General features: G+C 46.0%; 1 protein-coding gene across 1 annotated transcript; it reads left to right on the top strand.

The window, feature by feature from the left end:
• Nucleotides 1-11,613: 11,613 nt before the first annotated feature.
• Nucleotides 11,614-18,681, top strand: setmar (SET domain and mariner transposase fusion gene; the record flags this gene model as incomplete). Its single annotated transcript, XM_080000426.1, has 6 exons — nt 11,614-11,725; nt 11,837-12,024; nt 12,178-12,243; nt 12,836-13,035; nt 17,313-17,433; nt 17,856-18,681. The coding sequence occupies 6 exons, from the start codon at nt 11,614-11,616 to the stop codon at nt 18,651-18,653; spliced, it is 1,485 nt and encodes a 494-aa protein (XP_079856552.1). The 3' UTR covers nt 18,654-18,681.
• Between the last annotated feature and the right edge of the window lie 2,103 nt (nt 18,682-20,784).

The following is a 20,784-nucleotide window of genomic DNA, read 5'->3' as shown; positions in this document are numbered from 1 at the left end:
CGGCACATAGATAGAAAAGTTATTTCTTTGGCCACAAAATAGGACCAGGCCAGGACTTAATTTTTAGCCCCAGATTTGTAGTAGATGGTCCTAAATTTGTATTAGACAATGCTAAATTTGTAGAAGACGGTCCAAAATTTGTCTTAGAAAATCCACATTTTTTATTTAACGGCCCTACATTTGTGGTAGACGGTCCTTCATTTATACAAGGTGTTCCAAGACTAGTTTTAGAAAATCCACATTTTGTATTTGACAGTCCTAAATTTGTATTAGATAGTCCTACATTTATGGTAGACAGTCCTAAATTTGTGTAAGGTGTTCCAAAATTAGCATTAGAAAATCCTCCATTTTTATTAGACGGTCCTAAATTTGCAATAGACAGTCCTATATTTGTAGTAGACGGTCCTACATTTGTATTGGACAGTCCTAAATTTATTTCAGACAGTCCTATATTTGTATTAGATGGTCCTACATCTGTATCAGACAGTCCTAAATTTATATGAGACGGTCCTTAATTTACAGCGCTAAATTTGTATTGGACTAAATTTGTATTGATATTTGATATTTATTTGTACTATTATGGCATTATATCAAGTGTAAATTGTCTTTTATCACCAAAAACACTGAGCTTGTTCCTTCTAACATATATACTTATTTTCTGTGTATTTTTTGATTCCTCTCTTTGGTCCACCCCCCCACTACCCCAATGACAGACATGTGTACCCGGAGCAATATTAATCATAAATAACATATCCACGTGTTATCAGTGGAGACATGGAATATTAATGTATGAGCTTACATTTCCTCAAAACACTTTCCTCTTTCCAAGGTGTACTGAACGCATAATTATGTAAATTTATTTCCCACGGCCGTTCTCTTCAATGGTTAACGTCAATTAATTGCAATCGCATGCAGGTTGTTTTTTCGTGCACGTACACTTCCCGCCGGCAATGTGATGAGGCCGCTTTGAGATGAGTGGAGGGCTTGCACCTTGGCAGCGTCGAAACAAATAAGACCTGCAACTAATAACGCTTCTGCCTCAAAAGATGTTAGGGTCGGGTATTGATTTATTTGGCTGCACCTGTGTGTATTAATCACAGACCCAGGCTGAGAGCGTGGGGCAAATCCGTAATAAAAGGTTACCAGCGTCTAAGCGCTCTGTAAATAGCGCCCAGCGGTCAACCAATCCTATGAACAGTACTGCAGACTTAGACTGCCATAGAAGCAGTTGACCTCCTGTAATGATTGCTGTCTATCCATGGAATTACAGTAGAAAAAAAAACAAAAAACCATAAAAAGGCCTTCAATGTCAATGTCTTTCAAAGGAAAAGTCAAAAAAACAGGGCAGCCAAGGTGATGGTCACTTGAATTGTCGTTTGTATTTCATTGCGAGAATTTTCTTATCATGTACTGTAAAAGAAAAATCCCTGCCATGTTTCTTTTCTAAGACTAAAAAATCGAATAGTGAAATGCAGCAACTTCACAGCTCTCTTTTTGAACTCGCCTATCGAGGATGCACCTCGCTGCCAGGCCTGCTGATCCCACTAGAGCTTGAGTTGCTGCAACGCACCGATGATGCAAGAGATTGCCCATCTATCTCGTGGCTCGGTAAGTGTTTACCTGGTTCTTCATTTTGAGGAATTTCTATTTTTCACTCTATGTCAACATTCCGGGACAGTACGACCTTGCTGTTGAGTTGCTTTGAGATGGTGTATTTGATCCTAAAGTTTCATCCCAGAAGATAATGTTTAGCCCTCTATCAATTTCCTATGAATCCAATGCTTAAAAACTCAGTCCCATAAGCTTATGATGTGCTTCCCGTGAACACATACTTAGCCACGTGCGCTCCTTTAATTTCCATGTGAAAATCGCATCACACAAGCGAGTGGCAGTGTCGCTGTAGTTGCCTAGCAGCCGAACGAGTCACCTCGGAACGCCTGCTCCAGAGCTGAAGTCAGTCCGCCGTGGATCGCCTGTCACAAAACAGGATGGGGGAAAAGTTTGAATTATTTTTCTTTCTTTCTTTCTTTCTTTCTTCTTTCGTTCTTTCTACGTCTGCCTCTTTATTTGCGCCGTTGCCGGCGGGGGGCCTTCCTTTGATTTGCCGTCCCTCCGGATGCTCCTCGGGTCAAAGCGAATGAATCGAGCCGTCTCCGTCGGGAAGACGAGAAGGCGTACGGGGGAGAGAGAGCGAGAGAGACGCCCTTTGAAATTTCCCTTTTTGTTCTTCCCCGTGTCAAAACTTGACGAGAGCGCAGCCCGAAATAAATGGCACGATGGAACTTTTTCTTCCCCTTCCCCTGCTTAGCCGGAGAGTCGCATCGCAGGCAATTTGAGGCCAAGTCAATCAGCACCGTAGCAAAGGGGGGCGGAGTGCTGAACTGCTGTTTATATTCTCCCCTGAGAACACGTTCCGTTGCCTTCTCGTGCTTCATTAATTCTCCAGCTGATTGTTGTCCATCCCCCTCGGAGTTCAGCTCCTCGACGACGGCGTGTGTTCTCATTAAAGCCAAAGGGTCGCTGACAATGGCGGCCATTAAAGCCCCAGTGAACAACCTGAGACAGAGAGAGTTAGCGAGAAGCACATCATGTCAGTTCAACTCAAAGGCGTATTCGTTGGTCGAGGGGAAAAACACGGGGTAGAACACGAGTGATAACAGGGTGTTATACCGTGTTCAGCTCCTCACATGACTCAGAAGAATCAGAATCGGAAGCAGAAGCAGGAAGAGGTACGCTTAAATATACCGTACAAGGATTTTTTTATGGGGAGTTTTGATGCATTTCTCTTCAGAAGGTTAGCCTAATTTTTTTTAAAGCTTAACAATCCAAACAATGGTGAATAAAAATAATAAAAATAGAAATAAAAAGTAAAGTAAAGAAAATAATAATAATAATAATAATAATAATAATAATAATAATAATAATAATACATTTCTCAAATATATACAAAAAAATAAAAGTCAGATATATAAACAATATACAAAATGAAATACTATGCACAGGATAAATTATTGTTTTGAGTATGTAGGGTACAAATTATAGATATGAATTATTTATATGTACTAACTGCCTTATTACAGTATGTGCAGTGTAATACCAGTGTTATTACACATACACTACTATTAGCGGTCCAGCCTGCCTAGTGTTTTTGTTTAGATTTTTATTATTATTTTTCTCCTAGGCATCTTTCCGGCAGAAAGTGTCTGGTGCACAGCAACAGCTGAACCCACGGACATGAATGAAGTGTCATTGATTTGGGGCATTCCAGACATTTTGTGGTCCAAGTTTGATCCACATCAATCTATATTTGGAGCAGGAATTAGTGAAAAACTGTCGCTGATGTACCATTGGCGGAGCAGGGTGGGCTGGGGTAGTGGAGCGAGCTGGGGTGGTGAAGCGAGGTGCTTTCTGACATCATCATCCAATTTCTTATATATGTGCAGGTGGTGGCTCTGGGGGGGCTTTCCCTTGGGTCGCGGTGTAGACCCCATTGGTGTGTATTGGTTGCTTTGTGCAGGATTTGTGCCAGGTTGAGGTGATACGGAATTCACACAGTAACAACCAATCATTTCATGATGACTTTTGGTGACATTGTATATACACTGGTCGTCACTGCGATGGTAAAACAACATAAATCATTAACACAACATTATCATTTATGACAAGGACCGTGTGTGTATGTATGATCACTAAGTATGATCAGCAATGTTTAATATGGTGTGGGGGTGGTGTGATTTCACCATCCACACCTGTATTGGGTCTAGCTAATTGGGCCCGGGATCAGGGGTCGAGGAGAACCCACACCCACACTCACATTGGAGGGGAGCTCTAGTCAGGACACCATTCCATCTGTCTCCTGGCACATTAAAGTAATAATAATAAATAATAAATAAATATAGAAATAAATGTCAATAAACCCATTTTTCTTTCACCATCCTTGCCTCCGTCTCTTGGGTGCCATTTGGGTGCCACTTGGACGGCGTGTGGCAGGGGAACTGTCACAGTATAAATAAACTATACTGAACTAAACAGTATACAGTACTTTCTTTAGTAACACTTTGACTGTGTAGCCAGAAAACTGTTAAAATGTACTTACTGTTTGAATATTATTATTATTATTTTTTTTTTAATAGGTTTATTGTACATTAACAATTTTGTCTACGTCTTTCTCATTACCAATTTTTTGTATTGTACGGTTTTATTGTATATTATCACATTTTCGCATATATTGGCAACCCACGGACATGAATGAGGTTTCATTGGATCCGGGGCATTTGAGACATCTTGTAGTCCAAGATGATCCATATTGATCTACATCGATCTATATTTGGAGCAGGAAGGAATTTGTAAAAACCCACTGCAAAACTACCAAAGTTGCAGATACGTCAACGTTCTTCAACCTCCGGTAGGGTGGTGAGGCGGGATGAGTTTGTGGAGCGGGGCGCTTTGTGACATCCATCCATCCATCCATCCAATTTGTTATATACATATGTGCAGATTGCGGCAGCCCATTAGTTTTCATAACAAAACAACAAAACTAAAGAATGCCTTGACTCCAAGATAATTGATAGTATCTTAGATAACAGTAGATAAAGGGTACAAATACCTAGGGTATTTGTTTTACCAAATAAAACAACAATCCCCTCAAACTGAAGCTCAATAACTTCCACTACATGGGACTAATTGCATTTACTTTTGACCAACAGAAATAAATAAGATATTACTTTATTCATTTCGGAAAATTATTGTGCAGCACTTGCAGTACAAAGTACAAAAGGAGTACAAATACACAAAATAAACAATAGAATAGTTAAAAACTATCAGTAAGATGCAATAACCATATACACAGCCAGAAATGTCACAGTTTAGCAGTAGGTATCATAGATATAAAAGCAAACTAATTAACAGTAGGGTGCAATTCCAATTCCTATATACACAATGCCAAAAGTAAAAGTTACAGTATGGGTCAAAAATAAAAGGTTATCTGTAAGTGCAATCAAATGTACAAATTCTAGAAATGTAACATGTTAGCGGTGAGTATCTGTGGGAGTTCCAATTTATTGTAGAGAGTGGCAAGATGTAACAAGTCAGGAGCAGATGGACACATGTCCGGGAGCAGATGGCTTTTCTAGGGGCTCACCGACACAGGCCATGATGGTACAAACGCACCAGTTTATTGTAGAGAGTGGTGTTTGGTGGTGTGTGTGTGTGTGTGTGTGTGTGTGTGTGTGTGTGTGTGTGTGTGTGTGTGTGTGTGTGTGTGTGTGTGTGTGTGGGGGGATGGGTGATTTATTGTTGCTCTTTGATTGCTCTGATGAGCAACAGGCATACAGACACCCCTAGCGATTATAATATTAAGGATCACAGAGACGTATGAGAAGTGGCAAATATCTATGTATGTACAATATCAACCCAAAGTACAGGTAAATGTATATGGTTAGATTAAAATGTTCAATGATTATGTCCATGACATTTCACATAATGTCCCTGTTATTGCACATTAGACTCATGGTGCCACATAAATCAGAGACTTGTAAATAACTGTAATCTGACAGATAGTGATCGAGAGAGAAAGGGGAAGATGCAACAAGATAAAATGAACAAAGCAGAACAGAGCTTGAATGGAGACTGGAACTACCTCAGCACCTCATGCTTCTATTGTCCACCTCCCTGTAGTTTGATTGTTAAAGGGAGAAAGGATTTCCCGTGTCATTCTGTGGTGCAACCTGGTTGTAGAAGTCGGCTGCCAAAGGTGCTCATGTGTGTGACCAGCACATCGTGGAGAGGGTGAGAGTCATTGTCCATGATGCTCCGCGGTTTGCGCAGCATCCTCCTCTATGACACCACCACCAAAGAATCAAGCTCCACCCCAGGACAGAGACAGCCTTCCTGATGAGCTTGTTGATTCTGTTGGCATCCATTGACCTCACCCCCAGCACCCCAGCACACAACGACACAGAAAATTACACTGGCTACTACAGACTGGAAGAACATCCTCAGCGTGGTACTGCAGACATCGAATGACTGGAGCCTCCGCAGAAAGTAAAGTCGGCTCTGGCCCTTTCTGTACACAGCCTCTGTGTTCTTTGCCCAGTCCAACTTGCTGTCCAGGTGTAATCCCAAGTACTTGTGGTCCTACACAGCCTCCACATCCACCCCCTGGATGGAGACAGATGTAGGGGGTGTTTTCCTCCTGTTGAAGTCCACCACCAACTCCTTCATCTTGCCAGTGTTGAGTTGCACATGGTTCAGCCCACACCACTCGAGTCCACGACACCCTTTAACTCAGCCTCCTTCCCCTCGCTGACACAGCACACAATTGCAGAGTCGTCTGAGAATCTTTGCATGTGGCAGGACTTGGTCCGAGGTGTAGAGGGTGAAAAAAAATGGTTACAGGACCATCCCCTGTCTTGCTTATCACAGTATCATACACACCTACACCTATCACACATACAGCCATGTAGTCTAATATACCGTGGCGGGTGGGGTGCAAACTATGTGGGTGGGGATGTGGCGTGCGGCTGCGATCTTGCCTGTCATACTCCTGCCCCGACGTGCTTCTTAGCCTACAACACATACACTCGCACACCAATTCTACCCCGAAAAACACTCCACCAGACCAGGGTCTGTGGGGTAGGAGCAATGCAATTCGGGTTCGACTTGCTTGGAGGAGTAGCACCCCCACACCCCGCAATTTTAATTGCAATTGCCAACAGCACACATGGAGGCACTGGGGTTTTCCGGGGTGGCTGGTCACTGGTGGGTTGGTGTGGGGGAGTGGTCGGCCCTCTGCCAGCTGGGCTCAAGTCCTGGCGGCTTGTGCCTGGTGGTTTCTGGTGTGCTGCTACGTGCCAGGGCTGTGGAGAGCACCACTGGGTGCCTTTCAGGGCCTCTGGGGGGGCCGCTTGCTGTAGTTGGTGTGGGTTGGGGATGGCTGTCGGCCTTTGCTCCCACTGCACGGCTTCTCTATGGTGCTTGCCACGGGTGCAGGGGGTGGTGAAGGGCCCTTATATCTTGCGGCCTGCTGGTATCGGCAGGGGGGGGCTAACATCTGGGTGCCCTGCGCTGAGCACACTCGGATACGTGGATGGGTGCTTAGGGCTTGTGGCCGGGTGGGGCATCTGGTCTGCTGCGGTGGGGTGGGCCTCGCTCTTGCGCAGGCGCAGGTGGGCATGGGTGGGCATGGGTGGGCTGTGGGCGGTTCGGGCGGGGTGTCGGTCTGTCAGCGCAGGGCCTGGCTCTGGGCCTGCGGTCCGTGTCTTGGTCCTGCGGCCTGGGTTCTGTGCCTGCGGCTGGATCTTGTGCCTGCACATGGGGGTGGGTTGTATGTGTGCATCTCAGGGGTGCGGGGACTCCTTGCGCTCCCTGGGTCTGGGTTGTGCTCCTCAGGGCCATGTGTAGTGTTTGTTCCGCGGGTTTCTGGCTTGTCTCGGGGCCTGGAGGTCTTTTGTGGCTGTGGGGCGGGGTGCTTGGGCCTTTTCTGCAGCCGCGGGGTGTCTGTGTGGCTGCGGGGCTCGGGGGTGGCTTCGGTGCCCTTTTCCGCTGCTCGGAGCTGCCACGACATAGTGCCGACCATATACACCAGAACCAATTAGGACACTCACCGGTGGACACACACATACATATACTTCACACACACATAATCAGATACAGGCGGTCTCATCACAGATGCGCTCACGCCACCTGCACCCGCTTTGAACATACCCCAGCTGGTTGCATCCCTCCCCATTTCTGCCTCATTTACTGCCATATCTATGACAGGAAGAGGCCACGTGCCCAATTGCTGTTCCAGTTTTCCTGGACCTAATTAACTCTGTTTTTCGATACATGTTGTCATCTGATGTTTGTGTTTTTCCATGTACATGTTGTTTGTTTCTGTGTTTGTGTTTTTCCATGTTGTTGTTTGGTTCTATGTTTGTTTGTCTCACCCGTGGTGAATCTCCTCCTCATGGAGTAGTGATTAGTTGTTTAGAGATCCAAACATGGTCAAATAGTTCACCAAAGAGGGGGATTGGTGGCAGTTTTGGACAACAAAAATCTGCTCTTGTCATCATACAGGTCATCCACAGGACAGAGTTATTGCAGCGGTTCTTCATGATTTAAGAATTAGTAAAGAGTTGCATTGCAGGTTCAGAACTAGGACTCCGCTTGCAGACTAACTCTGTCATCGATGCAATAGTATATAAATTCTCTGTGTTGTATGCAGAGCATGCTGACACCACAGGTTAAAAATGTTTTTAATCAATAAATCAAAAAATAAATAAATAGATGAATGAATGAATAAATAACAAACCGTGGCTGACCAGTCAGGTTTTCAACAATCCTGCATCGCTGTCAGCCTGCTCCCCAGGGCAGGGCAGGCTGGATGGTGTTAAACACACTGGAGAAATCAAAGAACATGACTCTTACAGTGCTACCCGGCCTGTCCAGGTGAGCATAGACACTGTGAAGCAGGGAGATGATGGCGTCATCCACTCCCACATTTGGCTGGCAGGCAAACTGAAGGGGGTCCAGTGATGGTTTAACCAGGGGCCAAAGGTGTAACAGGACCTGTCTCTCAAGGGACTTCATCAGGTGGGAAGTCAGCGCCACTGGTCTGTAGTCGCTAGGGGTGCTAGGGCGCACCTTGTACATCCTGCCTGGTACAGGAACCAGGCAGGATATCTTTACACAGCACAGGGACCCTCTCCAGACTCAGGCTCAGTTTGAGTCCGCTCAGCTCAGCTCTTTCTCACCTGCTCCGCTGTTGGGGAGAGCTGTCGTTATACAATCCGTGAGATCATCAATTTCCTCGTCATGTGAATTGCAGCGCACACTCCAGTATGTTGTATCAAAGCAGCCTCATTGGTCTCCTGTGACCATTTCCTCACAGTCCTCGTCGTCACAGGCTGCTGATGGCTACAGGGGCAGGAGGTGGATCAGTTTGTGGTCAGCTCTCCCAAGGTGAGGGAAGGCTATGGGGCTGTATACCTCCTTAACATTGGCATACAGCAGCTCCAGTGTCTTTTTTCCCTGGTTGTACAGTCACAGTCACAGCAAGAGTGACAAGGTTGAAGTCCTCAGATATGGGGTACTGGGTCTACAGTCTCACAATGACTGAGTGTATGATGTCAGTCGTGAGTGCCGCATTGGCCGAGGGAGGAATGTAAACAACCAGGGTGCTGGCATGGGAAAACTCTCTTGGCAGATAGTATGGCCAGCAGGCCAGCAAGAAGCAAGCAGTTCAAATGTCCGGGCTACACACACAATCTTTAACCGTAATATAACCAGAATTACACCATTTGTTGTTAACGGGAATAGCAAGTCCCCCACCTTTCCTCTTGCCGTTCTCTCTGTAATTCCTGTCCGCCGTACAGTCTGAAAGCTGTCTACAGACACGTTGGGATCAGGGATGTCCTTGTGTAGCCATGTCTCCGTGAAACACAAAATACTGCTCTCACGATATTCCCTCCGACTCCTTGCCAGGGCCGCTAGCTTGTCCTACATCCCTTGTGCCTTCTCCTCCACAACTCCTTGGGGATTTCATGATGCTCCTTTGACAACACACTCGGTCGCAGCGACAGCAACAGACCGCTGCTGTAAACAATGACTAACTTAACACACAACTAAGCTAAAAAGATGTGTATATGTATATATATATATATATATATATATATATATATATATATATATATATATATATATATATATATATATATATATATATATATATATATATATATACTGTATACTGTGTATATATATATATATAGAAGCTATATATATATATATATATATAGTAAGTAGCTAATTTCTGTGGGAAAACTGCAGACCTGGCAACACTTGCTGCATGTCACCAGAACTAGGTGAAAACTGTAATTGGTCACAGAGTCATTACCGCGTTATTGCGTCACTGCATCATCATTGACACGGCACAAAAGGGAAGACACAAGCTCCCAAAATAAATGCAGTTTATTAACTGTCCGAGCAGAGAGAGGAGCACAATGTATCACCACTACACCGCCGTCCACAACTCAAATCACAGTCTGGATCACCGATGCTGAGATGTCACATATCAGCCTCTGAGAGGACAGCTCTATTCCCACACGCACCTCGGTGAGTTATCACAATAAAAAGCCCTGGTTTATGGCCAAACGCAGAAGGATTATTTAAAAAATGGAGGGGGCATTTAAGAGTTGCAACATGGAAGAGCATAACAGAGAAATACACGTCTGTGAAGGCGGTTACATAGATTTATATTAGTCCTTCCATAGTAAGTCAAATTCAAAAGTAATGGTAATCTACAATAAATAGAGATCATAGCTAGATTTCTTGCCATTATGACATAAGATTGTATTCCATTACAGACAATTAATTTGGTTATATGTCATGTTGAATTGTATAATTTGGCTATCTGTCATGTTGAATTGTAGTTGTAACATTAATCTTAATATATTCTAGTCAAAGTATTCATCATTACGTGAAGTCATTATGTTGTATGTGTCAAATAAATGCCTCGGTGTCATGTAAAGAAGAGCGACAGCACGATATCTGTAGGAAGTGATGCTGCGTTTCACGGGAACTCTTAAAGTTGTCATTCATACCTAACCCAAACCCTTACACGACAAACCTGGACCCCGTGACTTACTGCCTGCACCCTATCGTTATAGTTCGGATTTTTAGTGGTCCAGCCCTTATTGTTCTGATTTTCAATATTATTATTCTCCTTTGCATTTTTCAGGCTAAAAGTGTCTGGACACGACAACCGCTGGAACTACGGACACAGTTTGTGACATCATCATCCAATTTGCTATACAAGTCAGGCCCACAGCCTCCTAGCGCCACTAGGGGCCACTTGTCTCCTTTCATGGACAAGTCGCCCGGCGCTAACCCCTTACTGGTCCCCTCTGCCACTTCTTCCTCCTGCACCTCCACACACACCTGAGGTCCATCACCATCAGAACCTGCAGTATTTATTTATTATTTATTCCCCGGTCTTCCATCCCGGATCTGGCCTAAACATGGACTCAGCCGACACAGAGGCTGAGTCCATGTTGGTCCATGTTGTGTGGTCCAGAGCCAGGGCGCCCTCCTGGGCCAGCACGACCAAGCCCCGCCACTGAGGGCTCCCACATTGCCTACCTCATCGTCTCCCTGAGGAGGGCGGCTCTTGCCTGGCCTTCAGCGGTGTGGGAACAATGTTGAGATCCCAAGAACTGCTGCTACGAGGTCTTTACGCAGGAGATGAGGAAGATCTTTGATCACCCGGTTCGTGGGAAAGAAGCGGTGAAGAGGCTCCTCTCCTTCTGTCAGGGACCCTGCAGCATCTCCACGCTTGTTGTGGAGTCTCGGACTCTGGCCACAGAGAGTGGCTGGAACGATGGGGCGCTACAGGACGCGTTCCAGCACGCCCTTAATGACAACCTGCGGGACGAGTTAGCGCTGCAGGACGAGCCCGCTTACCTGGACGAGCCCACTAATTAACACCTGGTAAAGGCTGGTTACCCGGCTGGACAACCGGCTCCGGGAGCACCGGCACAATTGGAGAGTGCGGACCCAGCCCGTACTTCCTGCTCTGTCGGTTACGTCCTGGGCTCCGGCTTCTGCAGCCCCCGAGCAACCCCGGAACCTCCCATGCAGCTCAGGCCTGCTCGGCTGTCTCCCGAGGAGCGGGCCCACCGCCTACGGACCAGGTCCTGCCTGTACTGGACATCTCCGGGCCACACATGCCTGCTACGACCGGGAGGTTCGTTCAACTCAGGGGAGGTACGTTCCAACTGAACAATTTCTAACCCCTTCCCCCGTCCGTTGCTATGTGCCGCCCTCTCCTGGGGTGATCTGACCCTTCAACTCTCAGTCCTCATACATTCTGGCGCGGACAAGAGTTTCCTGGACAAGGGAGTGGCACGCCAGTTGGGCTTGGTGCCCTTTCCCCTCTCCGTACCTATGGGGTTCAAGGGCCTGACTGGAATGTGTCTGACCCGGATAGAGCACCAGGCGGTCCCCCTTGATATGCTGCTGTCAGGAAACCACCGGGAGCCTATGGTTTTCCACCTCATCGACTCACCCAAATCCCTCTGATGCTGGGTTAACCCTGGTTCCGGGTCCACAACCCTCACATGATAGATGATAGAATCACCGCGTGGAGCACCCACTGTCACAGCCACTGTCTCCATTTTGCCTCTGTCCCTTCGTCAGTCGCGCCTCCAGTTCCCTCTGAAACCCCAGACCTGTCCTACATCGTGGAACGATATCTGGATCTGGGTCAGGTTTTTAGCAAACAGCATGCACTGTCCCTACCACCATACCGCCCCTATGACTGTGCTATTGATCTGCTGCCAAGCGCCCCTTCCCCTGTGGCTGGTTGTATGACCTCTCCCGGCAGGGGAGCAGGAGGAGGAGGCCATGGAGGTGTAAATTCAGGACTCCCTTGCTGCTGGAATCACCCCTTGTCTTCACCACTGGGCGCAAGGTTCTTCTTTGTGACCGAGAAGGACAAGACCCTCTGGCCCTGCATAGACTTTCGGGGCCTTAATGACATTAATGTCGAAAATAAGTATTCCCTGCCCCTGATCGACTTTGGCTTCGGTTTGTCCAATGCCCCAGTGGTGTTCCAAGCATTGATCAATGATGTTCTTCGGGATATGTAAAATCTGTTTGTGTTTGTGTACCTTGATGACATCTTTATTTTTTCCCGAGAGACACGTATGCCAGATCCTGCAGCACCTCCCGGAAAACAGGTTATATGTGAAGGCTGAGAAGTGCGTATTCCAAGTTCCCTCTGTGTCTTTCTTGGGTTTTATGAACAGCCTTGTCAACATGTCCACCGGTCTGTCCCCGTTTCTCTGCTCCCTAGGCTACCAGCCCCCTCTGTTCCCCTCCCAGGAGGGGAATTTCTCTGTGCCCTCTCTCCAGGCCCACATCCTCTGCTGTCGAAGAACCTGAAACAAGGCCCGCTCAGCCCTGCTCCAGGCGGCAGGCCAATCTTCGCCGGACTCCCCCCCGTATGCCCCAAGCCAAAGGGTTTGGCTTCTGGCTAAAGACCTGCCCCTCAAGGTGGACTCTCGCAAACTAGCCCCCCGGTATGCTGGTCCCTTTGTCATTGAGTCTATCGGCAACCCATGTGCTTTGTCTCCCCTCTTTATTTCGTGTCCACCCTACCTTTCACGTGTCTCAACTCAAACCAGTGGCATCCAGCCCCCTTTCCCCCCTTGTCCTAGCCCCGCCACCCTCTTCTACCATCGATGACCACCTTTCCTACACAGTCCGGCGCCTGCTGGATGTGTGTCGCCGTGGGCTTACAGTACCTCATTGATTGGGAGGGGTACGGCCCGGAGGAACAGTCCTGGGTTCCCCAGAGGGATATCCTGGATGCCTCTCTCATCCTCCCGGTTCCAGGCATCCGCCAGGTGGAGTCCGTAGAGGGGTGGGTTACTGTCAGGCCCACAGCCTCCTAGCGCCACTAGGGGCCACTAGTCTCCTTTCATGGCCAAGTCACCCGGTGCTAACCCCTTCCCCCTTCTGTGTCGTGCCCCCTAGCCCTGGTTGTAACAATACAGGTACTCCTCACTTAACGACCAAGTTCCATTCCTAGGACCAGGTCATTAAGCGAATTGGTCGATAAGCAAGGACCCGTGTTATTTCACGGTAAGGGGGCGTGGTCATTGCCAACACTAGTGCAGTGACTACTGACAGACTGTGAGAACAAGACTGAGACTGAGAACGATGATGCCAAATGGGATGCTTGACGCTGAGACGCCATGCATGCAGTGCACATGCCGCGGTATTGTACGCATTGCACAATACCGACTGGTCGGAGAGCTGGTCGTAGCTCTGAACGGTTGGTAAACAGGTAGGTCATGAAGCAAGGAGTACCTGTATAAGTGCAGGTTGTGGCTACGAACGTCCATTGGCACCATGCCAGCTGCATGGTGTAGACTCCAGGTCCTGTAGGGGTTGCAAACTGCTTGTGTGTGTGTGTGTGTGAGTGTGACACAAACTGTAGCAGTCCAAAGCAGTCCAAAAATATTTTCCTTGTATGTGTCCTCACACGGAGTTTGCTTTCCACTCGCAACAACGGGTCTGAATCGTGTCTGTTTTATTTTAGTCCCGAAAGTTTAAAAGGTTGATGAAATGTCTCTGTGGGACAGTGTTTAATCCATTTGAATGGAACCGTGTTGTTGGGACGTCCACACTGAGTGATTTCCTTCCGTAAGGCAGGTACAGCCACATTATAAATTTTAGGATAAAATAATAACATGCAACAAATGTATTGTCTTGTATTAGTAATTCTGCATGTCACCAGGACTCGGAAAACTAGTGTCACTGTGTCATAATTTCACCCTTATCTGCATTCATAGGAAAATTGTAACTCGTTTTAGTAGTAAGGCTGATGTGAAGAGAAGCGAAACATTCACAGAAACTGATACTACATTCCATGGGAACTTGAAAAATTTTAATTGGTGTCAATACTGGACCCTGTGTATTGCTGCATGCATTAATATTAACTATTATTATTCTTCTTGGTATTTTTGGGGCTAAAAGTGTCTGGAACATGACAACCACTGGACCCACAGACATGGTTGAGGTCTCGTTAGAGCTCGGACATCTTGTAGTTCAAGTTTGATTCATATCCATCTACATTTAGAGCAACCCATTTGTTATCTGAAGTAGCAGAATGTTTTGTGCATTGCCGATACACCAAGGTTCTACAACTTCCTGTCGGGTGGTGGAGCAAGATGAGTTTGTGGAGAAGGTTGTTTGTGGTATCATGAAATTCGTTATATATGTGCAGATTGTTGCTCTGGTTGCGCATTTGCATCATGCAAGGTGCGTGGCGTGGTCTAGACACCACCACGTCTGTAGTGGTTACAAATTGCGAATGTGTGTGTGTTGTGTGTGTGTGTGTGTGTGTGTGTGTGTGTGTGTGTGTGTGTGTGTGTGTGTGTGTGTGTGTGTGTGTGTGTGTGTGTGTGTGTGTGTGTGTGTGTGTGTGTGTGTGTGTGTGTGTGTGTGTGTGTGTGTGTGTATTGTCTCACCTACTACTTTTTATCTCTTTTACCATTTTTGTAAATAAATGAACTCTGTTCGCATCTGACCTGGTGCCAGGATGGGTCAAATGCAGAGGCCTCATTTCACCGGCCACCATCCAAAAGCATGTGCATGTGCATGTGCATGTGTCTGTGTGTGTATGCATGTGTTGTGGTGTGTTGCGTGACAATTAAAGATTCTTCTTCTCCTAAGTAATGTCAAAAAATACCACAGCATTTCCCGTCACAGACAAAAACTGACAAAACTCGACAAAATCTGGTCAAATCGGGATGAATTTGTGTTGTCTGATCCCGGCATGATGGAAACTCAAAAAACAATTTCATAATACATAACAAACATGAATAAACTGGACCCTGTGTATATCTATCTATCTATCTATCTATCTATCTATCTATCTATCTATCTATCTATCTATCTATCTATCTATCTATCTATCTACTTATCTACAGTATATATTTGTCTGTCTGTCTATCTATGTCTCGACTACTCTACTACTCTCTATCTGTCTGTACTGTAAAGCATTGACAACTAAAACGTCAATTAAGTTTTATTTGAGCGTTTCACTTTCCACTCCCTTGGTTTACCAGTTTTTGAGTGAAGGCCAAATGAATGACAGTGGTGATGATACCATCCCACTGTTCCTAAATTGACAGTTTGCAAGTCCACCGCACAAAAACATCGGCCCGATTTGCAAGATAGTTGATTTATTACAGTTTACACACCATGCAAGGGAAGGCTGTTGTGAGTTTGGAATGAAAAAACAATAAACCAAAATGTAAGTTTGGAGGCAGGGGGAATCTAAAGTGGCCGAAAATTGCTCTGAGAAGAACATCCCAGAGCATTTTGGCCACATTGTTCTTTTCTTCTCTATTCCTCGCGTGCCGCCGTAAAAGTTGGCTGATTCCTCGTTTGTCTATATTTGGGTGATGTCGTGAGCGCTATTTTTTGCCATTCAAATGTCTTCTGATAGTGTAGCCACAACCCCACCCTGGGCCCAGAAATTGGCAAAAAAAAAAAATCAATGCCATTCACTTACCAATATGTATAATATTATATATTATATAGTATTTGGAACAGATCAAGTGTTTTTGGTTGTACCTTATAGCATTTCACAGGGCTTCTTGGAGCAGACGGGGCCGGAAGTGTACAAAGAAAATGGTTGCAGGATGGATGGTCGATGTTCCTGGCAAGATGGGGAGGTTAGTCTCATTATTGTCCACGCGTGTGATGCTGCCAAGGTAATGTGGGTAGAACTCCAAATCAGGGGATGTGCAGGCCAAGCAGATGAAGGAATGACCCTCCCCGTCAGCACCAGGCCAACTCCACCCACTCTGCTGCTGGTGTGTCTGGGAATATTTTCAGGAATGTGTTTTTATTGTATTTTAGTTGATCCTATCTAAGAAATTGTTGATTGTTCCCAATTGCTTTGCCAATATAAACATGTTTCCCATGTCAATAAAGCCCTTTTATTTAATTAAATTTGATATTTTTGGGGGTGTGTCAATTAATATTTGATTATAAGGGCGGTGTTAAATCCTCTGCAGTATTCCTATGGTAAAGGTGACAAGTATGATGGTGAACATACAGAAAGTGTCATTAAAATGTAACATTGCTGTGCGTGGTGTGCATTTCTACGGAGCTAACTTATCCCATATGGCCACCCAGGCTTTCAATTTTACTTGAGAACTTCTGAGATCTGCGGTCCATAGTGCGTAACTGCAGTCCGTAGAGTAACCGTATAAGAAGAAATATGAATGAATAATAAATGAATGAAAACATAAATAAATCAGTGAAGCTTGTATTTTGCATGTCCTTGGAAATAATCTTTGATGTTGCCTGGTAAATAATGTGTAGAAAAACAATTCCTCATTATCGCTATATTTAGAAAAATGTGTTGACTGCGCCTGGAGTGAGAACCCTTGTATTGAAATGTATTTGATATTATTCTTCATTGATTTATTAATTATTATTATTGTTGTTATTATTTTTTTTTTCTTTCTAGCCGTAATTCCAACTGTTCTCCACTTTCTATTGTGAATATGGTTAATTTATTCTATTTTATGAGAAGTGATGTAACTTTTCCATATCTTTTTAGATTGTCATACATGTTATTGCATGACTGTCAGGTGTGAGCTTTTTGAAAAGAAACGTAAACAGCCACACGGGGCGTGATAATTACATTTCCACCACTGGAGGGCGCCACGCTACAGCAGGACACCGGAAGTCCCGCCTTCTCTTCTGGGCCGGGGCGCTTCCTCCTCTTTTCGGCTCGTTCACTGCAGACGCAAGTTGGACGTTATGCTTTTGCGAAACTCCCGCGCTCTGGATTTAAGCAACGATCTGGAAAACGTCCCCGTCCCAATAGAAGGCGACTTCAGTGAAGCTGAATTCCCTTTATTTCAGGTAATCGTTCTGCACCGCGATAAGTAGCACTTCACTGAAGAGGCTCCACCGCCAGGGAGCAGCAGCTCCTCACAGGCTGTGATACGTAACACTGCGTTAGAAAGAAAGTGACTTATCTTGCAAAGCAGGTGTCTTGTTTCACATCTTCGTTTGGTAGTCAGAAAGAGTTTGAAATTGATTCAGAGTCATTATATAGCTCATGAGTTCATCATTGTAGTTAAATGCATAGTTGTCTTCCAGTATAAAGGATTTTCAGACAGGAAACTGCTTTGCATCCACAACTATGCAGAATCTTCCACATCCAGTTTATGTTGCACTGAGTGCATACCGTGGCCTAAGTTTCACTGCTTCATAAAACACATGCTTTTTGTATTTCTTACATATGATTAATAGTTGTATGATATTCTGATTACATTTCACAGTACTCTCCAGACAATATTCAGGGACCAGGCTGTGCCGTTGACCCTTGTGAGGTCACTCTTCCGGGGTGTACTTGTCTTTCTCTCTCCTGCTGCGCTGAGACCTGCTCCTGCCTGCAGACGTACGGGAAGGCGTACGACGGCTCCGGCGCGCTCTCTGACTCGGGTCTAGAGGACGGCGCTCTCTGCAAGCCTGTCTTCGAGTGCCACGCCCTGTGCGCCTGCAGCGAGGCCTGCTCCAACCGGGTGGTCCAGAGAGGCCTCAGGACTCGGCTGGAGGTTTACCCCACGGGCGACAGGGGCTGGGGGGTGCGAACCCTGGCAGCCATTCCCCGCGGCACTTTCGTCTGCGAGTATGCGGGGGAGGTGATTGGCACGGAGGAGGCCCGGCGCAGACAGCTCTCCCAGGGGCCTGGGGACAACAACTACATCATCGTGGTGAGGGAGTACACGGTCAGGGGCCCTGTCACCGAGACCTACGTGGATCCGACCCGGGTCGGGAACGTAGGTCGCTTCCTCAATCACTCCTGCCTGCCAAACCTGGCGATGGTGCCCGTGCGGGCACACTCTGCCGTGCCCCGGCTGGCGCTGTTCGCCGGCCGGGACGTCGGTGCCTGGGAGGAGCTGACCTTTGACTACGCTGGAGGCCGAAGCAGCCAGCGCCACGCAGAGCAGGCAGCACAAAGTGAAGCAGCCATGCAGGCCAGCAGGATAAAGGGCCCCCAGAGGAAAGCTTGTCACTGCGGGGCCCAGAACTGCACCGGTTTCCTTCCACTAGACTTAACTGTTCTCCACACTTGATCGTGATCATAAAACCCTATTGTTGACGATTTGGGGGGGGTTTCCACTTGTGCCATATGACACTCTTTGGGTTCCTGAAGTAGATGGAACTGTCCATTACCAGTGTACAGGTTCACATAGTGTGACCTGCAGGTCAATGTGTTTGGGTCTCACAGTTTGCCTAGATGCAATTGCTCAGTCAAGAAAAATTACTGAATGAATACTTGTGTAAAACAAAAGATGTGACACGCTTTAGAAGTTCGCCATTCTTTGAATGTTACTTTCCTTTCCACACATCAGGAGAGGACTGTTATATAGGGCGCGTCCCACTAGAACCCAGTAATCTAGTGTCATCTCGTCCTAGCCCAGATACATAAGCTCCATTTCTCACACAGAACTGGAGTCTTGGTGGGAGTGGGAGCATTGTGGCAGGATGATGGGGAATTAGTAAATCAAGGTTTACTGGTGTGAAACGATAATCCTTTAGGGTCTGAACCGTATTTCTCATTGGCCCAATTGAAGAAAATCAATGCAACACAACCATCCCTTTGCATTCTCATAAAAGTCATCCGTATCCCCTCGAATGCATCTTCATCTTCAGATCACTCACAAACCCCCACTCCTCCCAGAGAGGCAGGAGCAATTTAAAAAGGCCAGAGGGTATTTTAAATATAGCATGCGGGTTTCTATTCCCCTGTCACAGGAGGGGTGAAGGTGTCCCACTTTTCGTGTGACCATTCTCAAATCGGGACCCTCTTCGCTCCGCTCAAACTGCTCCAGTTCTACTCTGGGCCCGGCATGCTTTCATCCTTATTAATATCCACATCTGGGTTAATGAGCAGGGAGACCATGTTCCATCCGGAAATGGGACCGCTTGCTTTCGATCACGTCGGGTGGGCCCCGCGCGCCTTGTTTGGAGACCTCCATCGAGCTGTTTTGTTTTCTGTGTCACCCGGTAGGAAGAAGAATTGCACAGGAATTGAGGCCAAATGCCGCCAATCCGATATCGTTGTTTTCCAAAATCCTGCTTGTGATGGAGCAAGACACTGAATGACGTGTAATGAAGTCAATGTGCAGCCAGAAAAATGTCGAAAAAAAGTTTTTAGGCCTCTAAGGTTCTTTCCGGGTCCTTGAAGTGCTTTAATTTCATTACACCCTTTTAGTGTTGAAGTGCTTGAAAAGTCCTTGGGGAGGGGGGGATGGGCGGTGATCATTGAAAACCTGTGATATTCCCCCTGCTTTTGTTATTGAAACATAACGTAAATTCAATTTTCCAGAATCGCTTTTACAACATGGATGATGCCAGGGAAATGTAAATTTGATCCAGCATGGTGGGAAACAATAGATGACAATCAAATGAATACAAGATAAATAATATAACTAATTGACAATGACACTAAAATTATATTATATTTTAATGGATAAAGAGGACATTGACGATTGATTGTATTTGTTTTGCCTCATGTCCTTGAAATTGAAAAAATAGCACTTGAAATGGTATTTGAAAGTCCTTGAATTTCATTTTTGTAATGCCAGAATGAACCCTGTGATGATAAACCCATAAACAGCATTTGTAATTCATTTTGACCCTCCCCTCTCATCCTTCTATGTTATGGCCTTTACGAAACGCACCTCCTTTTTCCAGGGATTATGGAACGCTGCTGTATTATTATTTTATTGCTTTCCTGCAGATTTGACGGTGCTTCGGCAGATCTCCACTTTCCACTAAAAGCCTCAGTATCTCTTCTCCTATCTCATTCATGACTCATGTCCTTTGTGAGTTCACTGTATACCTCCAATCCCCATGGCAACAGGGCCGTTGTGTACACTAGGGCTAGATGCAGAGAGCAGGCATTGCCCGGATCTCTGTTTAAGAGACAAGCTTGTATGGAGATGGCTCCTCTCCTGGGCGGTCGCCTAGCAACCAGCCGTTAATCACATGACGTGAACCCCCCCTCGTGGTGACGGTCACAGTGGGCACGGGCAAAATCAAAACAAAAATACAGGTGCGGGCTCTTGACCCCACCTTTTTTTTCACGCTCCGCTGTAGGAGAACTCAGGCTTGAAGGCCAACTCATAATAATCTTTTATTAATTTGCATTTTTTGATTGGTTTAATGTTTTCTATTGCACTCTTGCTGCAATACACCCAT

The sequence above is a fragment of the Zeus faber genome (assembly GCF_960531495.2).
Source record: "Zeus faber genome assembly, chromosome: 5".
NCBI classification, from domain to species: domain Eukaryota; kingdom Metazoa; phylum Chordata; class Actinopteri; order Zeiformes; family Zeidae; genus Zeus; species Zeus faber.
Note: the sequence above shows the minus strand (reverse complement) of the source record. Positions and strands in the feature narration are given on the sequence as shown.